Here is a 25,146-nt window from a genome sequence, read left to right as displayed (position 1 = left end):
CTTACCCTGAGGTTAAAGTGTTTTGTGTGTATGTGTACATACGTATGAATATAAATGAAATAAACTAACTCAGGATATTACAGCATAATATTGTTTATCGACCCTAGAAAGATAAAAGGAAGTTGAGCTTCAGTTGGATTTTAAATCATTATATAATGGGCCATAAATAAATGTGATCACCAACCTTATTTTTAATTAAATCATTTCAAGATATATATTGTTTTATATTGTGTATAAACACTCTCTGAGTGGTTGGCGTTAGGAAGGGCATCCAGCTGTAGAAACTCTGCCAAATTAGATTGGAGCCTGGTGTTGCCATCCGGTTTCACCAGTCCTCAGTCAAATCGTCTAACCCATGCTAGCATGGAAAGCAGACGTTAAACGACAATGATTGATGATGATGATGATGATGATGATGATATATATATATATATATATATATATATATATATATCATCATCATCATCATCATCATCGTTTAACGTCCGCTTTCCATGCTAGCATGGGTTGTACGATTTGACTGAGGACTGGTGAAACCGGATGGCAACACCAGGCTCCAATCTAATTTGGCAGAGTTTCTACAGCTGGATGCCCTTCCTAACGCCAACCACTCAGAGAGTGTAGTGGGTGCTTTTACGTGTCACCCACACGAAAACGGCCACGCTCGAAATGGTGTCTTTTATGTGCCACCCGCACAAGCCAGTCCAGGGGCACTGGCAACGATCTCACTCGAAAATCCTACGGGAGCCAGTCAGGTGGTACTGGCAACGGCCACGCTCAAAATGGTGCATCTCATGTGCCACCCGCACAAGAGCCAGTCCAGGGGCACTGGCAACGATCTTACTTGGCTTGCCGGGTCTTCTCACGCACAGCACATTTCCAAAGGTCTCGGTCAGTAGTCATCGCCTCGGTGAGGCCCAATGTACGAAGGTCTTGCCTCACCACCTCAGCCCAGGTCTTCCTGGGCCTACCTCTTCCACGGGTTCCCTCAACTGTTAGGGTGTGGCACTTTTTCACGCAGCTATCCTCATCCATTCTCACCACATGTCCATACCAGCGCAATCGTCTCTCTTGCACACCACAACTAATGCTTCTAATGTTCAGCTTTTCCCTCAAGATACTTACACTCTGACGGGTATTCAAATTGACATTACACATCCAACGGAGCATACTGGCTTCATTCCTTGCGAGCTTACGTATGTCCTCAGCAGTTACAGCCCATGTTTCACTGCCATGTAGCATGGCTGTTCGTACGCATGCGTCATACAGTCTGCCTTTTACTCTGAGTGAGAGTCCCTTTGTCGCCAGCAGGGGTAAGAGCTCTCTAAACTTTGCCCAGGCTATTCTTATTCTAGCAGCTACACTTTCAGCGCACCCACCCCCACTACTAACTTGGTCGCCCAGATAGCGGAAGCTATCGACTACCTCTAGTTTTTCACCCTGGAATGAGATAGAAGTTGTTTCCTGTTTGTTTACAGTCTTTATTGCACCTGAACATCTGCCACAAACAAAAACTAACTTGCTAGTTAACCTGCCTTTGATGTTGCTGCACCTCTTATGTGTCCATAGCTTGCACCGGGTACATCTTATAGAGTTACTACCTACTCCTTTTCTACATACTGAGCAGGGCCATCTACCTGAAGGGGTTTGTGTTTTATCTACCTTCCTACTTATTAGGATTTTGGTTTTAGCTAGGTTGACTCTAAGGCCCTTCAATTCTAGACCTTGCTTCCACACCTGAAACTTCTCCTCTAGTTCTGATAGTGACTCCGCAATTAGGGCAAGGTCATCAGCATAGAGGAGCTCCCAGGGGCAACCTGTCTTGAACTCCTCTGTGATTGCCTGGAAGACTATGATAAATAAGAGGGGGCTGAGGACGGAACCTTGGTGGACCCCTACCTCTACCCGGAATTCATTGGTGTACTCATTTCCCACCCTCACCTTACTGGCAGCATCTCTGTACATGGCTCGCACAGCTCTCACTAACCATTCTTCTATCCCAAGTTTCCTCATTGACCACCATATATATATATATATATATATATATATATATATATATATATAGGTGCAGGAGTGACTGTGTGGTAAGAAGATTGCTTCTCTCAATCACATGGTTCTGGGTTCAGTCCCACTGTGTGACACCTTGGGCAAGTGTCTACTACTATTGCCTTGGGCCAACCAAAGCCTTGCGAGTGGATATGGTGGACAGAAACTGAAAGAAGCCCATTGTATATGTATATATGTGTGTATGTGTTTGTACAATTCTTTTATTCTTTTGCTTGTTTCAGTCATTTGACTGCGGTCATGCTGGAGCACCGCCTTAAAAAAAAACTCCACTGCCCGGGTGAGGCAGTGATCTTTAAAATATGATCATTTATTACATCTAATTCAGTATAGTGATTGAGTGATATTTTAAATGATAATCATGAAGCAAATGCAATTATAACAAGTTTAAAACTCTTTTCATACAAATCCACCTGAGACTACATTGTTTAATGTGTTCATCTTTAGACCATATCATTCAGAATTGTTGTAGCATCAGACAAATAGCTGGCAGTATTACCGTATTTTAACGTGTATAAGGAATCCATTTTTGTCAAAAATTAGGTTAAAAATATATGGGAGTTTCTTCTATGTGGATAGTATAATCCCTTACAAAACCATTTTTCCAAATTTTAAGCCCCCAAAATTAGAGGGTTCCTTATACACGTTAAAATACGGTAATTCTGCCTCTTTACATTCAGTGTTCAAACCCTACCTAGGTCAACTTTGCCTTTTGTGTTTTCAGGGTCAATGAAGTAAGGTACCTATTGAGTACAAGAATTCATAGTGTTGACTAAGGCCATCATCATCATCGTTTAACGTCTGTTTTCCATGCTGGCATGTGTTGGACGGTTTGACTGAGGTCTGGTGAGCCAGCGGCTGCACCAGGTTCCAAACTGATCTGGCAATGTTTCTACAGCTGGATGCCCTTCCTAATGCCAACCACTCCGAGAGTGTAGTGGATGCTTTTTTATGTGCCACCGGCACAGGAGCCAATCAGGCGGGCCTGGCATCGATCACGTTCGTATGGTGCTTTTTACATGCCACCGGAGCCAGTTGGGGAGGGAGTACTGGCATCAGCCATGATCAGTTGGTGCTTCTTATGTGCCACCAGCATGAGAGCCAGTCAGGTAGACCTGGCATTGACCATGTTCGGATGGTGATTTTTACATGCCACCGGCATGGGAGCCAGTCTGGGGTTACTAGCATTGACTACATTCAGTTGGTGCTTTTTACGTCCCACCAGCACAGGAGCCAGTTCGGCAGACCTGGCATCGATCACAATCCTCCCTTTAAAATTGCTAGCCTTGTGCTGAAATCATAAAACATTAAATCCTAACCTTCCGTTGTAAGAATCTTTGAATCTTTTGCACAGACATAGCTGTGTAGTTAAGAAGCTTGCTTTGCAACCACATGGTTTTGGGTTCAGGCCCACCATGTGGCACCTTGGGAAAGTTGCCCCAGGCCAACCAATGCATTGAGTAAATTTGGTAGACAGAAACCGTGTGGAAGCCCCTGGCATATATGTATGTGTGTGTGTCTTCACTCCAAACACTTAACGACTGAGTGGGATGTTGGTTTATTGCAGGTTTCAAGTCAGTTTTGAGGGGAGGGAGCAAGGTCATTACATCAACCCCCAGTACTAGACTGGTACTGTATTTTATTGACCTCAAAAGTGATGAAAGGCAAAGTTGACCGTGGTCAGATTTGAACTCATAATGTAAAGAGTCAGTAGAAATACTGCTTAGCATTTTGTCCACCATACTATTCTGCCAGCTCACTGCCTTGCATATCTATTCTGCTCCTTTTTTTTAATAGTCAAAAGTTATTTGAAGGAGATTTAGCTGCTACTTCTAGTAAGCCAGGCGACTATGTGGAAGTGCTCTTTCTCATTGTCTTAACAGTCAGTGTGGTGTTGTTATTGTTGCTTAACCCTTGATCAGCCCTGACTGAAAAGAACTAGAAGACATTCCAGTCATGACCAACATGTTTGTGTGTGTATCAACAGTGCCTTGTCTAATGTATTTGTTCTTATTTGAGATGATATAGTGTGATTCGAGTGAGATTTGGCTGTTCTTTATAGCAGGTCTTATGATCACATAACAGACATTGTATTGTGACTCTAGATAAAGCGATTTTTTTATTTGCCTGTATCTAGATTTATCACTGGAAAATAATGTAGCACTCCTGACAAAGTTGTTAGTGATATGCTTCAACAAACCCACATTCCAATATCTAAATCTTTACAAATATCTGAGGTTAAAGGTGAAGCTAAAATCCAGTGTTCTACATGTGCGTTTGCTCACACACACACACATCAACTTTTACAAGGAAAAGATTTTTCCTTATAAAATTTAATAGATTGCCAGTACTGCCTGACTGGCCCTCGTGCCAGTGGCATGTAAAAGCACCCACTACACTCTCAGAGTGGTTGGCGTTAGGAAGGGCATCTAGCTGTAGAAATCCTGCCAGATCAGATTGGAGTCTGGTGTAACCATCTGGTTCACCAGTCGTCAGTCAAATCGTCCAACCCATGCTAGCAGGGAAAGCGGACGTTAAACGATGATGATGTACTCTACTAAAAAGTATTGAGTAATTCTTCAGTCTAATGTTAAATTGTTTTTATATGTAACTTGACATAAAAGCATACTTTAACCTTTTAGTGCTCAGATTACTCTGTGAAATGTAAAGCTTATTTATTCATATCATTTTGAATTAATCATGTATAATCTTATAGCTTTGCAATTTGAATGGTCTGAATATTATTTATAAAATGTCATTGTAGGATGGGTGTGAAAGGCTGGATCTGGTCTGTTTGAACAAAATGGGTATAAAAATGAATGAATATTTTAGAAACTTGTAAGGGCTTATATTTTCGGCATTTCTATTTCATTCAGAACCCTACAGATGCTACTCTTCAGAGACCTTATTGAGACAAACTAACACTAGGTAGGAATTTCATAGAAGCATGGTGAAAAATGAAAACAACCCCTACCAGAATCATCATCACCATTTGATGTCCATTTTCCATGCTGGCATGGGTTGGACAGTTCGACAGGAGCTGCACCAGGTTCCATTGTCTGTTTTGGCATGGTTTTCCTAACACCAACCACTTTTAACAGACTGTTCTAGGTGTTTTTTCTGTGGCACCATTGCTTTTTCTGTGGCACCGGCACCATTGATTTTTATGTGGCACCATCACCAGTGTTTTTTTACATGACACCAGCGCCACTGGTTTTTACATGGCACCACCACTAGTGCTTTTTATGTGGCACCAGTACCAGTGCTTCTGTGTGGCACCGTGGCACCATCACCAGTGCTTTTTATGTGGCACCATCACCAATGCTTTTCACATGACATATCCCGACTGCATGTTTGCATTTTAGACATGCTGGGTTTTAAAGATCCAATACAAAATGTTCTTCAAGAATTTTTTGGTTTGGGAGGAAGATGTTTTAGAGTTACTTGGCGATGAAATATCTTATGAGAATCTCATGAAGATGAAACAGCTCTGTGTTGACGAAAACAAGAGATGACTAAAAGATGTAGAATTATCACAAATTTTAATAACTAATGAAATAGCAAGAACTTTGCAGTTTTTAGATAAAGCTGTGGTCAGTTTCTCTGAGAAAGATTACCAGAGAGAGAGAAGCAAAAAAAAAATTAGATTAAGCAAATATAACTGCTACAAGGAACTATATATATAAAGAAAAATGGACAGACTTTCAGATCAGGACACCTACATAAATTGGAATTTTCCCGTTTTGAAGAGGAATTTTCAATTATGCTTTCACCACGGCCTTTGAAATGACGCGGGATGGACAGCATCTTTTTATGAAGAAAAATTATGATTTTTTTTTTTTTTTTTTTTACTTCACCACCTCACTCGGGACCAATTTGCGATTTTGGTAAAAAAAATTTTTGGCACTGCACACTTAAAAACCATGGGAGAAGCCCTTTTGGGTACTACTAAAGCCGCGCAGTCGCGCGTCCGCACTAGCTAGTTGTGAGTGGTCGATCCTAACCCTAAACGTATTCCTAACCCTAACCCTAACGCTAAACACGTATTCATTTGCACACGCGGGTTAGGGTTAGGGTTAGGGTTAGGGACAGGGTTAGGGTTAGGGTTAGGATCGACCACTCAAGACTAGCTAGCGCGGACGCGCGACTGCGCGTTCGAGTCCGCGCTGCTTTAGTAGTACCACCCTTTTGTTTTTAAAAAAAAATGTAAATATTTTCAGACGAAAAGGTGTGTGATTTAAGGGAGATTTGGCTGTTGTTTCTAGCACATCCCACGACCACCTTCCTCGTTTCTTTGTTACTCTCACATATATTTATGTTTTTCAATATTTTCTCTCCAGAAACACATTTTATGATTTTGAAGATCTGGAAGTAACACATGCGTGGTCCATTGCTAAGATATAAAATTTTTAAGCCTCCACCCACACGCACACATACACACACCGAACCAAGCGAGGCCGTGTGTGTGTGTGTGTGTGTAAGATCTGTTTACATCATCGTTATTTCTTACTTCCTCAGAGCCTATCAACAACGAGGTCATGCGGTGCTGTGCAAGGGAAATAACCCCCATCGATTTAAGTGCTAAGGGACATAACCTAAACTATTTAGACTGAATTTGTATTAAAATTCGTAAGGCGGAACGAAACGAAACGCTGTCGCACCACCGCCAGCATTTCACCCCATTTGGCTCTGTTTTTAAATAAGAAATCAAGGATTTAATCTCGTTTCTGAGTTAAGATACAACTTGAGCCAATATTGTATTTAGGCGCAGTTGTGACTATGCGGTTTGAAGTTTATCTCCCAACTAAATGGTTCTGGGTTCCGTCCCACTCCGCAGCACCTTGGGCAAGAATTTTCTTCTGTATTTTTACATCTATATATATAAAAATGAGAATGTGTGTCTGTCTGTCTGTCTGTCTGTGTGAATCCCTAAAACTCGAGAACTACGCAACCAATTTCATTCAAATTTTACACATGCCTTACTTAGGGTTCCAGTTGTGTTTTAGTCAAAAAAAATTATTAACTTCTTGCAGAGTTCGAGCACACGGCAACATAATATCTCCTCCACTATTTAAGTATTACGTGTCAAAAGTGAAACAAAAACACTCATGTCAAATACTTTCACTTTAAAAATGAAACTATTCCACTAACTGAAACAATCACATTTCGATACTGTAGTGACAGATACCTTCAGAGAGAGACAGAAAGAGAGAGAGAGAGAGAGATGTATATGTATACATATACATGTATATGTACACCATTTCGATACTGTAATGACAGATACTTTCAGAGAGAGAGAGAGAAGGAGAGAGAGAAAGAGAGATGTATATGTATACATATAGATGTACACGTATATGTATATATATATAGATCTATACATACATGTATATGTATACATATGTGTAGATGTATATATATATATATAGATGTACATGTAATATGTACACATATATACATGCATACAGATATCTATACATATATACACCCATCACACACACATACACATGCACACAAACACACACATTAGTCATTTGTTTTCTTATCCAAAACTACGTCAAAAGTACTGAATGGATCTTTATGAAATTTGGAAATTATATTCTTTGCATAACGGCCATAACTCCCATGAAAATACATATATTTTTGATGTTGATGACATTTTAACCCGAATATAACAGATGAGCATTATTTAGAAAATGATGCCACACGTTATCGAGGCTACCATTCTTTCTGGATGTGCAAAAGGGGATGACGTCTTTATTCCAAGAATTCCTCTTACTCCATCAGGAGCAGACATTCCTTTTACATTCAGAAGACTACAATTCCCCCTTCGTGTGACTTTTGCCATGTCCATAAACAAATATCAGGGTCAAACACTGTCTGTAGCTGGTCTTCTCTTGGAAGAGCCCTGCTTCTCACATGGACAACTGTATGTTGGCTGCTCAAGAGTGGGCAGCAACAAAAAACCTATTTGTATATGCTCCACAAGGGAAAACAAGGAACATAGTTTACAATGAGGTGTTATAATCACAACAGCAAGAAAGTATGTACATGATCACCTTCTTTTACGAAACTTCATTGACTTTCATATATTTATATTGATATACATATATATACGTGTGTTTGGGTGCGTGTGTGTATATACATCTCTATATATAAAGATGATGCGTAGTCTAGACGGCGTTTTTAGATTTCATTATTCTCTTTAACCCGGGCAACGCCGGGTATTTCTGCTAGTATATATATATATATATATATATATATATATATATATATATATATATATATATATATATATATATATATATATGGGGGGCGGCTATGTCCCGTAGTTTAGCGGTTCCGCAAAAGAGACCGATAGAGTAAGTACTGGTGGGTGGGGGGTGATTCGACTGACTAAAATTCTTCAAGGTGGTGCGCCAGTATGGCCTGAGTCTAACGACTGAAACACATAGATAGACAATTCAATGAGAGTCAACAACATAATAATCAGCTATATACATGCTTGGCTATGTTCGACCTGCTGGTAGCCCAACTTGCTAGAAATAGCTGCCAAATCTTCTTTGAGTCACACCCTACAATTTTAAGAAAATGGAGAGAATTTTAAGTCTATAGGATGAAGGTTGATCTGGGCTAAGTAACGACTAAAATAAAATAATCATAAATGCTCTGATGCAGGACCAGGCAGTAGCTCCCATGGCTTGTGATCTTAACTGATTGGAAGTGTTAACATGTACATGTAAAATATTTTTTTATTGCCCACAGGGGGCTAAACATAGGGGGGACAGACAAAGGGATTAAGTCGATTATATCGACCCCAGTGCGTAACTGGTACTTATTTAATTGACCCTGAAAGGATGAAAAGCAAATTTGAACTCAGAATGTCACTGCAGACAAAACATTGCTAAGCATTTCACCCGCCATGTTAACAATTCTGCCAGCCTGCCACTCTGTAAAATATTGCAGATTTGCCTGTCAGTTTCCTGACCTTAACCATTTGTGCATGTCCCTTATTGGCTGATAATATGTGCATCTCTGGTGGTAGAGCAACATAGCCATGTGTTGAGAGGGATTCTTTGATGTTTGAATTATTCACCCTAGGAACATAGGTGTTTCATTCATCACTCTTAACCCTTATTCAAGGACCTTTTGAGTGGGATGGGCTACTTGAGCTGAAGAAAATTCTAACTGGGCCCCACCTGCAAGCTCATGCACTGTTCGTCTTGATATGAGGTTACTATTTCGTGTACATATGGTTGTAATGCATGTGCCTGGTGTACCCTTATCAGATGCGTAGTCACAATGGGTACATTGGGATTTGTATATTTGTACTTCAGCATCACTTTGATAGCATGCTCTGCTCTCTAAATCAATAATAATAATCCTTTCTACCTAGACACAAGGCCTGAAATTCTGGGTGAAGGGAGTAGCTGATTAACCCCTTCAGAAATGTGGCGCATCATGAAAACTTGACCCCTAATGCTTAGCTGGTACTTACTTTATCAACTTTGAAATTATGAAAGACAGAATCGACCTTGGGAGAATTCAAACTCAGAAAGTAAAACCAGAAGAAATGTTGCAAGGCATTTCGTCCTGCATGCTAATGATTCTAGCACCTTATTGTATACAGTGCTCAGGTACTCACAAGAAAACATTATATTTATAAGAGGGGCAGAAAGCAGACAGAAAGTCAAGTAAAGAAAGGAACTAGCAGAAAGTAGAAAAGTGAGCATTATGAAAGTCATGAGAGCATAGGCACATCAGGAGTAGTGTTGGTGAATTTCAGGAATCATGGAATTTTTAAAGATGCTATGTGGTCTGGGTGCTGGGGTCATGTACTCTCTGTGGAAGCCCCTTTGGTGCCACTGCTCTGTCTCCCAGAAGATGAAGCTCTGCATCTACAGCACATTGGGCTGCTCCTCTCTTCTCTCTGGAGCAGAAATGTGGCCCATCATGAAAACTTTTGTAAAGCGGATCAATGGCTTCAATAGCAAAGCTCTGTGAACCATCAAGAGCATTAGATGGTACTATCACATTTCCAACATGCATCAGCTCACAGCCTTCTGCCTCATAGCGATTTGTTGCATGATGTGGACATGTCCTCTGCCTCCTGCCATATGATCCTCCCATGGCCTTACTCTCATTCAATACAACAGCTGCAGGTTGGAGAAGGCCCCATTGTAGCCCTTGATTAAGGAAGATCTCCAAAGACTTGACATCATCTTGCAGGATGCAGAGCATTGGCTTGGTGGAGTCATTACGGTAGCTGGTAACATACCTCTGAGTATTTAGTTACATTCTAAGTTCAAATCCCACTGTTTTTCATCCTTGTTAAGGTTTCGTTAAATAAACATCAGTCAAATAGTGGGGTCGGTTGATTTGACTTGACTCTTCCTCCAAATTTGTAGCCTTGTGCCACTCCTAGAAATATTTGTTTTAACATCCACTTTACAATGCATGGAATTCATTGAGGCATATTTTCTAAGATCAGATGCCCTTCCTGTCACCAATCCTCACATGTTTCCACAAACTGGTTGAAATTAACATTGCTTATGGGACAGGCTCATTTACATCTATCACATTCATCAAAACTAGGAGACACAAACCCACATACATATATACATGTTTGAAATTGTAAGGTTATAGAGGTAAGTTTACATGTCTTCTTTCAGGTATGTGGCCTAGAGGTAAGGGTAGTTGTTTCATAATTGTAAGATCATTGGGTTCAAATTGTGCACCAGGAAGTACATTGGGCTTTTAAGCAAGGCATTTCATTTCACATTGTTCGAATCTATTCACCTATAATGACTTCTAGCCAGATGCTAACACAGCCCTTTCTCCAACTGTCAGCCTGGATATTTTACAGGCTCAAGAGTGAGAGGGTTGAGAGGAAGTCTATGTCTGCTTACCAAGCAATACTCACTTGCAAGAGACTGCTTTGGTTTGAGGTTTTGTTTTGTTTTGTTTTTTTCTTCTATGAAGAGGTCTTTCCATATGTCCTCTCTTATTATTTGATTTACAAGCAAAGACTTAGCAAAAGTAAATATGTGAATGCTATGCATCTTTTTCCTTATAATTCCTCAATTTCAATTTCAAATTTATGATCTTGTTTCATATGATAAAATGATTATCTTTCTAGTAATAGCTGCGACTTTTAGAGTAACCATCTCTGATTGAAAGATTCTAATTGTAATTTCATGAAAAAGATTCTAATTGTGATTTCATGAAAAAGATTCTAATTGTCATCATCATCATCGTTTAACGTCCGCTTTCCATGCTAGCATGGGTTGGACGATTTGACTGAGGACTGGTGAAACCGGATGGCAACACCAGGCTCCAGTCTGATTTGGCAGAGTTTCTACAGCTGGATGCCCTTCCTAACGCCAACCACTCAGAGAGTGTAGTGGGTGCTTTTACGTGTCACCCGCACGAAAACGGCCACGCTCGAAATGGTGTCTTTTATGTGCCACCCGCACAAGCCAGTCCAGGGGCACTGGCAACGATCTCGCTCGAAAATCCTACAGGAGCCAGTCAGGCGGTACTGGCAACGGCCACGCTCAAAATGGTGCATCTCATGTGCCAACCGCACAAGAACCAGTCCAGGGGCACTGGCAACGATCTTACTTGGCTTGCCGGGTCTTCTCACGCACAGCCCATTTCCAAAGGTCTCGGTCCGTAGTCATCGCCTCGGTGAGGCCCAATGTACGAAGGTCTTGCCTCACCACCTCAGCCCAGGTCTTCCTGGGCCTAAAAAAGATTCTAATTGTAATTTCATGAAAAAGATTCTAATTGTGATTTCATGAAAAAGATTCTAATTGTAATTTCATGAAAAAGATTCTAATTGTAATTTCATGAAAAAGATTCTAATTGTGATTTCATGAAAAAGATTCTAATTGTAATTTCATGAAAAAGATTCTAATTGTAATTTCATGAAAAAGATTCTAATTGTGATTTCATGAAAAAGATTCTAATTGTAATTTCATGAAAAAGATTCTAATTGTGATTTCATGAAAAAGATTCTAATTGTAATTTCATGAAAAAGATTCTAATTGTAATTTCATGAAAAAGATTCTAATTGTGATTTCATGAAAAAGATTCTAATTGTAATTTCATGAAAAAGATTCTAATTGTGATTTCATGAAAAAGATTCTAATTGTGATTTCATGAAAATCTATTTTTTAAACTGTTGCCAATGGTCATGGTTTGCATCTTTATAAATAAATATCTGTTCCACTACATGCATAAAGAAATACCACGAAAAAATAACAGCTTAAAACAAATGTCTACACCATAAAGAATACATCAGAAAATGACTTGTGAAGTTGTATGTTCTGTGAAGAAAAGAAAAAAGAACACATTCCATGAATTTCCTCCAGACTGTAATTATTTCCATCTTTAATGAAATGTCTCACTTCAGAAAATGTTTAATAAATAAGTCACAAGTTATACCATGTTGATGATTTCTAAAAGGAATGAAATAGCGCTAGACATGATTACCAACATCTAGAAATTTTAAGTACTTTGTATTAAGTGAACAAAATCATTAAGTATGTAAATTTTATGCATCTTTTTCCTTATAATTCCTTAATTTCAAATTTATAATCCCACTTCATTGTATGATGAAATGGTTATCTCCCTTGTAATAGCTGCATCTGTTAGGGGGAACCACGTGTACTTTTTGCTCATTTAAGGTAAAGATTATAACAAAACAACTGTCAAGACCACTATCTTAAAAAGTTTCATTTCTATTTTTTTTTCATTTTTTTTTTTTCATTCCAGGGGTCCCAAACCCAAGAATCCCCAGATCAGACCAGTGCCAAGAGAACAGTAACATTACCAAGTGTTTGACTATGATACAAAAGTCTACATGTGAGCCCCATGCTGAGTAAAAAGATAATTAAGAAACTGTAGAATTTAGTACTGGCTTCATAGTATATTTTATATAAAATGGCTCAAAAGCAGATGCTGAAAACTACACATCATGTTTACTATAAGGAGGACTTGGTGGCACACGGTTCAACTTGTGAAGTTTACAAAGGTTATAATAAGGTAAGACATTAGGGCTTCTGTTTTTATGTCTGTATACATATATGAAGATGTGTGACTTAGTGGTAAGAGTCTTGTTCTCATGATCATAAGGTTCTGGGTTCGATTTCTGAACCAGGCAGTGCATTGTGTGTGTTTGGACAAGGTGCATCATTTCTACTACTACTACTAATAATAATAATAATAATAATAGGAAGGGCATCCAGCTGTAGAAACTCTGCCAAATTAGATTGGAGCCTGGTGTTGCCATCCGGTTTCACCAGTCCTCAGTCAAATCGTCCAACCCATGCTAGCATGGAAAGCGGACGTTAAACAATGATGATGATGATGATGATGATGATGATGATAATAATAATTTTGATTTGATAACACCTATATTTCTTATTGTTTCTTGTCTTTTTTCCAGCTGACTGGAGAAGTACGTGCACTAAAAATACTCAACATCCAATACCACAAAAATCTGTCTGTTTCTTTCCAAAGAGAAACAGAAGCTCTTCTCCAACTTCAACATCCCAACATAGTCACATTTTACTCTGTGGAAAGAGAGGTAATGTATCTGTTGCATCACATAGCATTATTGTTATTATTATTATTTACCAGTTTCAATCATTGGACTACCCCCATGCTGGAGCACTGCTTTCAAAGGTTTTTACTTAATCATATAGACGTCTGTAGTGGAGACGCAATGGCCCAGTGGTTAGGGCAGCGGACTCGCGGTCATAGGATCACGGTTTCGATTCCCAGACCAGGCGTTATGAGTGTTTATTGAGCGAAAACACCTAAAGCTCCACAAGGCTCCGGCAGGGGATGGTGGTGAACCCTGCTGTACTCTTTCACCACAACGTTCTCTCACTCTTTCTTCCTGTTTCTCTTGTACCTGTATTTCAAAGGGCCAGCCTTGTCACACTGTGTCACACTGAATATCCCCGAGAACTACGTTAAGGGTACACGTGTCTGTGGAGTGCTCAGCCACTTGCACGTTAATTTCACGAGCAGGCTGTTCCGTTGATCGGATCAACTGGAACCCTCGATGTCGTAAGCGACGGAGTGCCAACAACAAACACAATAGACTTCAGTATATTTTTTCAGTCTTCTATTGTAGCAAATTTGGTAGACAGAAACTCAAAAATGCTTAATTTATCTCCATTTACCATAACTGCTGCTGTCCATCTTTTCTGCACAGACACTTATCACCTCCCACTCCTTAACAGATATTTATCTCTGACCACAACCCCACCTTTGTTCATCGTTCATTACAGTCACTCCTACCTCCATCTGTCACTTTCCTCTCATTCTCTTATGAACTTACCCACCCATTCTTCCCAATCCTCTCTCCTTATTCTATCTTATACTCACCGCTTCTTTTGTCTCCCTTCCAGCAATTTCTACCCACCCTCAAACCCTCCTCCTCTATAGCAATACACCTGTGCCTGTCCCTCTATCATACTTTAGTCTTTCAACAGTTGGCATGAAGCTTCCTTCCTCAACACTACGGCTTCACTGGTGCCAGTGCTATGAAAAGGCACCCAGTGTACTCTGTAGAGTGGTTGGTATTAGGAAGGACATCCACCTGTAGAAACTATGCAAGCAGAGACTGGTGGCGGCGCTACTGCTGCTGCTGCTGGCAGTGGCAATGATGATGATGACAATGTTGTTATCATTTCTGCCCACCCTTATGAAGTTTTAAGAGCTTGTTCATCCAGTGATGTATTACTATTATTTCAGGCCTACAAATGAGCTTGAAATAGCAACCAAATCTGCTACAAATAGTACCCCAACAGTCTTAAATAAAGGGCAGATAACAGGGTGTGATGGGTAAATTGTTGCCATTTTGTTTTTTTAATTTCACACATGCGCATTGTTTCTTTTTGATTTTATTAACTACACAGTATAGTAGGGTCAGTTGGACACTGTCTGTGAGAAAATCAGCACCATGACACAATTCACTCTGCCAGAAATTTTGGAAATGATTTGCTGTACTACTTGGCATTCGTCCCAGAAGCTCCAATACAAACATTTCAGAGTGTTTGGGTGTCAATCTGTGGGCATAAAAATCAAACATCCAGTCAACATCATGGTGTTTGGAGTGATCACTAGTGATGGCAACGTTATGCCTCCATTCATCTTCCCATACAGTCTCAGACTCAACATGGAGACTTACATCAAGTGCCTAGAGGAGGTTGTGTTGCGCTGGGTCAAGAGGGTGGCTGCTGGAAAACCTTATGTCTGGCAACAGGACTCTGTCCCATGCCACACAAGCAAGAGAACCCAATCATGACTGTCAGATAATTTCTGCAACAACATCACCCCTAAAATCTGGCCATCTAACTCCCCCTTGATTATTATGTGTGGAGCACAGTTGAGTGAGAGACCAACAAAACTCCTTGTAACACCAAAGACAAACTGAAGGCAAGGATTATGGCAGCATTCACCAACTTAAACAAGGAGACTCTCCAGAAGAGTTGTAAGAGATTCTGAAGTCGTCTGGAGACTGTGGTTGAAGCCAATGGCGATTTTATTGAATAAATTTACTCTTTAGCCTGGGCCAAATTTAGAGAGCTCTTACCTCTGCTGGCGACAAAGGGACTCTCACTCAGAGTAAAAGGCAGACTGTATGACGCATGTGTACGAACAGCCATGCTACATGGCAGTGAAACATGGGCTGTGACTGCTGAGGACATGCGTAAGCTCGCAAGGAATGAAGCCAGTATGCTCCGCTGGATGTGTAATGTAAATGTGCATACCCATCAGAGTGTAAGTATCTTGAGAGAAAAGCTGAACATAAGAAGCATCAGTTGTGGTGTGCAAGAGAGACGATTGCACTGGTTTGGACATGTGGTGAGAATGAATGAGGATAGCTGCGTGAAAAAGTGCCACTCCCTAACAGTTGAGGGAACCCGTGGAAGAGGTAGGCCCAGGAAGACCTGGACTGAGGTGGTGAGGCAAGACCTTTGAACATTGGGCCTCACCGAGGCGGTGACTACTGACCGAGACCTTTGGAAATGTGCTGTGCGTGAGAAGACCCGGCAAGCCAAGTGAGAACGTTGCCAGGGCCCCTGGACTGGCTCTTGTGCGGGTGGCACATAAGATGTACCATCCTGAGCGTGACCGTTGCCAGTACCGCCTGACTGGCCTTGTAGGGTTTTCGAGCGAGATCGTTGCCAGTGTCCCTGGACTGGCTCTTGTGCGGGTGGCACATAAAAGACACCATTTCGAGCGTGGCCGTTTTCGTGCGGGTGACACGTAAAAGCACCCACTACACTCTGAGTGGTTGGCGTTAGGAAGGGCATCCAGCTGTAGAAACTCTGCCAAATTAGATTGGAGCCTGGTGTTGCCATCCGGTTTCACCAGTCCTCAGTCAAATCGTCCAACCCATGCTAGCATGGAAAGCGGACGTTAAACGATGATGATGATATCTGTTAACATGAGATGTCAGTGTTATTTTCATTTTTGCGTAATTTAGATGACAGTTTATTCACCACACCCTGTATATAATGTCATTAGCAATTTTTACTCATTGTTGAGAATATTCCCAAGATTTTGGAGACTAGGTCCACAGTTTACTAGTGAGTTAGATGTGGAATAGGAGTCACTAGTTCACTCCCTATAGTGATTGATTTTCAAAGCCCCTTGTTTCCTTGGCATGATTGTGGTGAGAGGATAAGCAACTTTGTTGAGTAGTACAGAGAGATGGCAGTGCCACAGTCAGTCAGGGGTTACTTTGGCACTAACGTTCAGTATCTGAGGAAGTAATGACATAGAATTAATTCTAGGTGCTTGCCACCCTCCAAAATATGGGATGGTCACAACTGGAATGCCTTCACTCATAGATCTGTTTGCTCAGAGTTGACACAGAAGCTTACTAACAACAATAACAACAACTATAATTTCTCTAACTATTTTTAACTGCTGTAGTATATAAATATATATGTTTTAATAAATACATACCATAATAAACAATATATATATGTTTATTACAGAACCTTAGAGGAAATCAGGTTTTGGTCACAGAATTCTGTAGTGGTGGATCATTATCTAACTTCTTAAGGGAACCAGAAAATTACAATGGTTTAAGTGATGAGGAATTTTTAATATTTTTTCATGACATTGGTAAGTACTACTTTGTCAAAGTCTATTTGCCATGTAAGAATTAACCCTTTTGATACCAACCCATCTGGACTACACCTGGTCCTATAATATAAAATTCATTATAAAATAAATGAAATTAAAATCTTCCTTCAAAATTTCTTGTTCGTTTATGTTCTAAACACTAGCTTACCGTATTTCCTCATCATCATCATTATTTATTGTCTGACAGAGGTTGGACAGTTTGATAGGAGCTAACAAGCCAGAGAACTGCTACACCAGACTCCAGTTGTCTGTTTTGGCATGGTTTCTATGGTCGGATGCCTTTCCTAACACCAACTACTTTACAGAGTGTACTGGGTGATTTTTACATGGCACCAGCATGGGTGCTTTATTTGTGGCACCAACACAGGTATTTTTTACATGGTACCAGCACAGGTGCTCTTTACGTGGCACGAGCACAGGTGCTTGTTATGTGGCACTAGCATGGGTATTTGATAGCATAAAAGATGCCTCAATTTCAACTACACGCATTCAGAAAAAAATAGTTTTAGTACATTGACACGTAAAATACACCATTTTGAGCGTGGCCGTTGCCAGTACCTCCTGACTGGCCTTCATGCCGGTGGCACGTAAAAGCACCCACTACACTCTCGGAGTGGTTGGCGTTAGGAAGGGCATCCAGCTGTAGAAACTCTGCCAGATCAGATTGGAGCCTGGCATAGCCATCTGGTTCGCCAGTCCTCAGTCAAATCGTCCAACCCATGCTAGCATGGAAAGCGGACGTTAAATGATGATGATGATTGAAGCATGTAATATGGACTCAGCTTCATATACAGACCCAGGGGGCATTTTTTTGAAACATTTTCTTTTTAAAAAAAGTTTGTCTTATATACCATCAAAGACTGTAATTTTGACAAGGTTATTTTCCTAAATTCTTCACAATACTCAAAATTAATTAAATCAAAGATGGTGTGTTTCAACCAAAATGTGGTAATGAAAGGGTTAAGAAACAGATGTAATGGAGATTATGTGCTAAAAGATATTGAACATAACTACTGGCAGGCTTTTGTGATATTAGTGTCAACTTATTGTTCATTATTTTAATTTCTGATATACGTTGTGTATGTTTGCATATTTGCTCTTGTGAATATTAAATTACTGTACTTGATAGCATAAAAAAATGCATATGCATTGTTAGACACTCCCTGATTTTAGCAGTACGTATTCAAGGAAAAGTTTTTTAGTTCATTAAAGCATGTAATATCAGCCAAACTGCGCATGTAGGACATGGAGTGATTTTCAAGACATTTTTATAGAAAAAATACATTTTATATGCTATCAAATACAGTGGTTTTGGTGTATGTTAACACATTTTAGCATGTTTTAGTTTTGTTGGGAAAGAAAGGTTGAAGAGTTAATGATCAAAATTATGAGCAAACATGGTCATAGTTTGTCTATTTTTTTCATTTTTATTACTGTCTCATCAGCTTGAACTCAAAAACAACTAGTTATAAATAGATTTTTAAAAATCCAGTTACCACAGCCATAAAATATTTATAGCTCAAAGCAATTAAATGATGTTAGCTTATTTTGCTGAAGTAGAAATAGGGCAATAGGTAGGTACAGTTCACTGCAGCAAGTTGTATGAAACCACAACCCATCAAAATACTCAATGTTTTGATAGTTTGCATTATTATTATTATTATTATTATTATTATTATTATTATTATTATTATTATTATTATTATTATTATTATTATTATTATTATTAGTAGTAGTAGTAGTAGTAGTAGTAGTAGTAGTAGTAGTAGTAGTAGTAGTAGTAGTAGTAGTAACAGTATTATTAGCATGATGGAAAACTGGAAATTTGGGTTTGCTTTTGCAGTATTCCTGGCAATAATCTGTATTACTCCCTCTTCAGGTTTCTTTAACTGTAGATATGGTTAGTGGAGTCAAAATAGATTTTTTCTTTCTATTGTTGTTGTTGTCATCAATGCCAGATTATGAAGTAATTATAATGAGAAATGTCAACCATTTCAACCATTAAATGACTTGTATTGATTAGTTTGCCTCTGTTGAACCAATTCCATGACTCATATTTTCGTTTAACTCATTGAAAGTGGACACATTATGAAGGAATCAACTGTTATGTTGCTTAGATTTCTTCATCTTCCTACACTAAATGACTATATTTGTCTGTATTTTATTTAGCAGAGCTTTGAAGCTCCATAAATTGTATAGACTACTAAATTAAATTCAGTTCAACATGAGGTACAGGCGTGGCTTTGTGGTAAGAACTTTGCTTCCCAACCACATGGTTTCAGGTTCAGTCTTGTTGTGTGGCACTTTGGACATGTTTTTTACACAAGGCAAACCAAAGCTTTGTGACTGGATTTTGTTGATAAAAACTGAAAGAAGCCCTTTGTGTGAATATTTATATGCACACACGCACACATACATATATAGTTACATAGATAGATAGATGTTTATGTTAGTGTCTCCTTGCTTTGACATCATGTAATAGTTGTAAATGAATGTCACCATCATACAAGCAGTGTTCTTCATTTCCAATCTTCTGTGGAAAGTAGTCTGGCCAGGGGGAAATGTTACCTTATTTGGAAACATGTGAGGGTTGGCAACAGGGAGGGCATCTGGCTGTAGAAATTCTCCTTCAACAAATTCTGTCTGAGTCATGCAAGCATGGATAAGTGAATGTTAAAATAACGATGAGGATGATGATAAATGTACCACATTATGACATGGTCGTACAGATGGTTAAATGTACATTAAGCAGTCCATCTTCTTTCACAAAGTCTGCATTGTGTTTGTGACTAATCCACTTAGCTGTCATTAACTCTCGTCACCTACTCTAGTGCTGTTTATTATTCTTTGTTGCAAACTGCTTAGAATGCTGAGTTTTAATATTCAAGTGATACTCAAGAGAAAATATCTGTAGTGTAGTTCTTAATTAAAATACATGTTCAAGACTAGATATTTACTTGTACATCAGTAATCCTACTTAACATAAGCCATCAAGTTTTTGATGAGAAGAGCCATGTCCCCCCCACACACACACACACACACAATGGCGTATATGACTCTGGTCTCTACTGTATTAAGCTCATTCACAGATATTGCCCATGCAGCAAAATTGTAAACTTGAGATCATTTGTTATCCGAAGCAAATATCTGAAAATCCGCAAATGAATATTTGTGGATTTTGAGATAGTTACTTGGTAGTTTTTATAATAAAAGAATATAATTAAATAAAAAGAATAGAGTGAGCAAATTGTTTTGCTACTTCAGTTTACAATTGTTTCATGTTAGTTCAACATAATTAATCTTGCAACATTATGCAATAATCTATGCAGCTATTGATTACTTTTCATGTGCTATTCAGAGTTACCTTTATAACACTTGCTGAATAAAACTTTTCAGCATGACAGAGTTATGTTATTTATTGCAAAAAACAAGTAGGTTTCTCTCTCTGACATTTTACGTAGTTCAGCTTCCACAATTAAATGAGTAAAAAACAAAATAGGAATTTTGAAAGAAGCATCTACAAGATTTAGTTTTTAAACAGCAAATGGCTTTAGGGATCCACCGGAATAGAATAGTCAAAGGGGCCCAAAGGTAAAAATGGTTGAGAACACTGGTTCTCGAGGCTCACAACCTCCCATATTTTATACAGCAATTGGTGTGATACTGTTGTGTCGACGCCCCCAGGCGAAGAAGTAGGATCTCCCAAGACATATAAATAGAGGTAGTCTGGCCATGGTAGGTGTGTTGAGTAGCAGTCGAGTAGCTGTTGAGAAGCAGTCGAGTAGCAGTTGAGTAGAGATTATCCGAAGGTGCTAGATAGCAGTAGCTTGAAACATAACAGTTACCAATGAAGTTAAGTAGGTGATTGTGTTGTCTTCATGTAGCTGATGTTTTACTGGTTTTTGGGAAAGTATTTTTCAGTTACCATCATGGTTTGGACTGATACACACCGCATATTTGCTGTTGAAATGTTTGTCAACATGTAGAATGTGGCGGGGGGGTTCTGGAACTGGGATGGATGCATATTGTTACTTGTATGATTATGGAGTGCCTGCTCAGTTTTCCAAGTTAGACCCTGCTGTGTTCTCTTCATGGAGGATCCAGCTGGGTTTACAGCTCATGTTGGTCCACCATATGCCACATTGTTATGACAGATGAGGAGATAACTCATGGAGAAGGGGACTGACTGGGATGCTGCTTTTGACGGGTCACCTGGGAGAACCTGAGAATATACCAACAAATGGTATATCCAATCAATGGGCTGCAATGGCGCATGATCCCCACACCTGATCTGATGTGTGCATTTCAAGATTTGGCCTAGTTTCTAAGGCTGGATGCCCTTCCTATCACCAATCACTTTACAGAATGTTCTGGTTACATTTAAACTGAAGGCACACTGGGTGCATAAATAATAGGGTGTGGACTGGGTGCATTCGTTGTAGCAATCCATGTTTAACATATTGATTTGTTGTTGTTGTTGTTGTTCTTGTTTTTTTTTAGTTTATTTTTTTATTATTTGTTTTCGTTATATTACCAGTTTGTGGTATGAAACATTTACGTAAAAATGGATTTGTACATAGAGATATCAAACCACCGAATATATTGCGATGTCAAAATGAAAGAAAGTAAGTTTCATACATACACACATATACATACCTATATACATATATATATATATATATATATATATATATATAGTTTATACAAATTGTATTGTTTCTATATTCTTTCAAACCTATTTGTTTTTGACTTGACTGTATTTTTTGGCTTCTTTGTTTTATCTTTGTATGTTAATTTTTTGTCCTGCTTATGTTAATTTATTCAAATGTTAATATGTTTATTTACTTGTGTTAATTTAGCCAATATCATGTTACACATTCTGAATTCCCTTAAGCTTGTCTACACCTATAGAAAACAGCCCATTTAGCTGTAAAACAGATTCTACCACGTTCTTTAGTAAATTACACAGAGACAATAACTAACTTGTAATATATTTCTTCAACAGTTATTAAATACAGGTGTATAAATTTTTAAAACTGCTTAATATGGTCTGGGGACCACATAAAAGTGACAAGCTGACCAATGCCTTGTGAGGCAATTTGTTAAGTAGAAACTGCAAAGTTATTGTGTGTGTGTGTGCATGTGGGCACATGTGCACACACGTGTGAATGTGCGTGAAATGTTGATATTCTACATTTTCACTGCTTCAACAAACTGCTAATCAGCTTGTCATTCCATGTTGACATTATGACCAATTGCTCTGCTGTTTTGAAGACATCAGAATAAAAAAGAAACCTTATCTGTGAAAAAAGGGTGATGGTTGGTGACAGGAAGTGCATCCAGTCGTAAAATCCTGCCTCAAAATATTTCCCTGTCTGAACATCTGCTCACACAGAAAGACAGATATTAGATGAATTAATGAATGCAAGACTATAAATTCAGTGGGTGAACACAGTCAGTTAGATAAACCCAGGTACGTCACTGGTACTTAATTTACCAACCCTAGATCAATAAAAGGTAAAGTGACTTTATTGAGATTTGAACTCAGAATCTGGAGACCCATAGACAAATGCTACAAATGTTGAACAGTGATGTAAATTTTAGTTTGTAGAAGTACAAAGGTGTAAAGCTGAGGAGTAGTGGGAGGCAAGAGAATATGAATGAGGAAACCATTCTGATTGTTATGCTCTCTAAATCTTCTTCTTCTTTCTAGAACTGTATATAAACTTACTGACTTTGGTTGTGCAAAACCACTTCAAGATGAAGAAGAATTCATGTCATTGGTTGGAACTGAAGAATATCTGGTTTGTTCTTTTTTATTTCTCATCTGTCCTATTTATTTATCTTAAAGATTTTTTTCCCACATGGTTTTAGTTTAGTTATTAGGAACAGATGTGACTGTGTAGTTAAGAAACTTGCTTCACAACTGCATGGTGTTCTGTTCAGATTATTTTAAACAGGGAATTTGTGTCATTGAACCAAGGGTGGTTTCAGATGGGATGGTGTAAAAAGAATTATATAGCTGCAGGAGTGGTTGTGTGGTAAGTAGCTTGCTTCCCAACCACATGGTTCTGGGTTCAGTCCCACTGCATGGCACCTTGGGCAAGTGTCTTCTACTACAGCCTCAGGCCAACAAAGCCTTGTGAGTGGATTTGATAGATGGAAACTGAAAGAAGCCCTTCGTGTATGTGTGTCTGTTTGTCTGTGTTTATCCCCCCACCATCACTTGACAACTAATGTTGGTGTGCTCATGTCTCCGTGACTTAGCGGTTCAGCAAAAGAGACCAATAGAATAAGTACTAGGCTTACAAAGAATAAGTCCTGAGGTTGATTTGTTTGACTAAAGGCAGTGCTCCAGCATGGCCGCAGTCAAATGAACTGCTAAGTTACGGGGATGTAAACACACCACCATCGGTTGTCAAGCAATGTTGGGGGGGGGGGACAAACACAAACACATAAACATATATACACACATACATATATATATAAATAATAATATAAATAATATATAAATATAGGTATATATACATGCATATATGGGTACAAGACATCAAAAAAATGTTAAACACAATGAGAAACGAAAACATAGAAAACGAACATTTTTCGAACAATGAAAAAGAAAGAGAAACGGGACCTGCAACATAAAGAGTATACCCCTTCATCAGTTGTCCCTGTTCCATCTACTCTGCATTTCGAAGGTAAGGACAAGACCCAACCTCGTTAAAACAGTCCTTTCCGCAAAGCAAATTAAATAACATTTGGGATTTTTTGCAGAAGGTGAAAGTGTTAACAAGAACAGGACAGTGAGAACAAGACAGTAAAAACAAGCGGTGAGGGCTGTTGAGCCAAGACGATAGAAAAATTATTATGAACGCTAGGTAGACGACCATGAGAGGAGACACGAAAAGGCACGTCTTTTCTTTAGGAAGGAAATGGACAGAAAGAGAGATCCCCTTTTGTCACGTGTCAGCGAAGAGAGAGTCAAGGAGGAAGAGTGAGAGAGAGAGAGAGGGAACAGTGAAAGGGAGAAAAGAATAGGGAAAGGGTGGGAGAGAAAAACAGAAAGGATGAAGAACAAGAGAGGGAGAGAGATAGTAGAAGAGTGCGCATCGTAATTATTAAGATAAAACTTACTTGGAAAAGGATGCGTGGTGTTCGATCATATAATAATATAAATATATACAATGGGCTTCTTTCAGTTTCCATCTACCAAATCCACTCACAAGGCTTTGGTCGGCCCAAGGCTATAGTAGAAGATACTTGCCCAAGGTGCCATGCAGTGGGACTGAACCCGGAACCATGTGGTTGGTAAGCAAGCTACTTACCACACAGCCACTCCTGCGCCATTTGTAAATTTTCTGGAGTTTTTTTTTCTTCTTTTCTTTTACGTTTCTTCTGATCTTTTTCATTCTTTTTTAGCATCCAGACATCTATCAGGCTGTATTTTTTGAAAGATCAAAGCAGTCGTTTACTGCTTCTGCTGATCTTTGGAGTCTTGGTGCCACACTATACCATTCAGCAACTGGAATTCCTCCGTTCATACCATATGGAGGTCGTGAAAATCGGATTGATATGTAAGTATTCCTGTTTTTTTTTCTTGAATAATTTACATTTCTGTAAGTTCTTTTGATAGCATCCTCCTTCAGATTGTACAAAAAAAAACCTTCCATCAAAATTTCTTGGTGACTCAACCTAAACAGCAGCTACAGTTTGTTGACATGAACCCATCATCATCATCATCATCATCATCATTTAACATCCGCTTTCCATGCTAGAATGGGTTGGACGATTTGACTGGGGACTGGCAAACCAGATGGCTACACCAGACTCCAATCTGATCTGGCAGAGTTTCTACAGCTGGATGCCCTTCCTAACGCCAACCACTCCGAGAGTGTAGTGGATGCTTTT

The 25,146-nt window shown here is 39.2% G+C and overlaps 1 protein-coding gene across 6 annotated transcripts in view; it reads left to right on the top strand.

Annotated features, from left to right (window-relative positions):
- LOC106883543 (inhibitor of nuclear factor kappa-B kinase subunit epsilon) overlaps nt 1-25,146 on the top strand; it is an 84,017-nt gene that overhangs the window by 13,692 nt on the left and 45,179 nt on the right. For all 6 annotated transcript variants that reach the window (XM_014934607.3, XM_014934584.3, XM_089350301.1 and 3 more), the window contains exons 2-7: nt 12,841-13,110; nt 13,514-13,654; nt 17,088-17,217; nt 21,776-21,863; nt 22,952-23,042; nt 24,658-24,812. In XM_014934607.3, the coding sequence (XP_014790093.1) occupies nt 13,009-13,110; nt 13,514-13,654; nt 17,088-17,217; nt 21,776-21,863; nt 22,952-23,042; nt 24,658-24,812 (707 nt within the window). In that variant the 5' untranslated portion in view covers nt 12,841-13,008. The remainder of the gene's footprint in view (nt 1-12,840; nt 13,111-13,513; nt 13,655-17,087; nt 17,218-21,775; nt 21,864-22,951; nt 23,043-24,657; nt 24,813-25,146) is intronic.

This window comes from Octopus bimaculoides, chromosome 4 (genome assembly GCF_046866305.1).
Source record: "Octopus bimaculoides isolate indiv1 chromosome 4, ASM4686630v1, whole genome shotgun sequence".
Lineage (NCBI taxonomy): Eukaryota > Metazoa > Mollusca > Cephalopoda > Octopoda > Octopodidae > Octopus > Octopus bimaculoides.
Note: the sequence above shows the minus strand (reverse complement) of the source record. Positions and strands in the feature narration are given on the sequence as shown.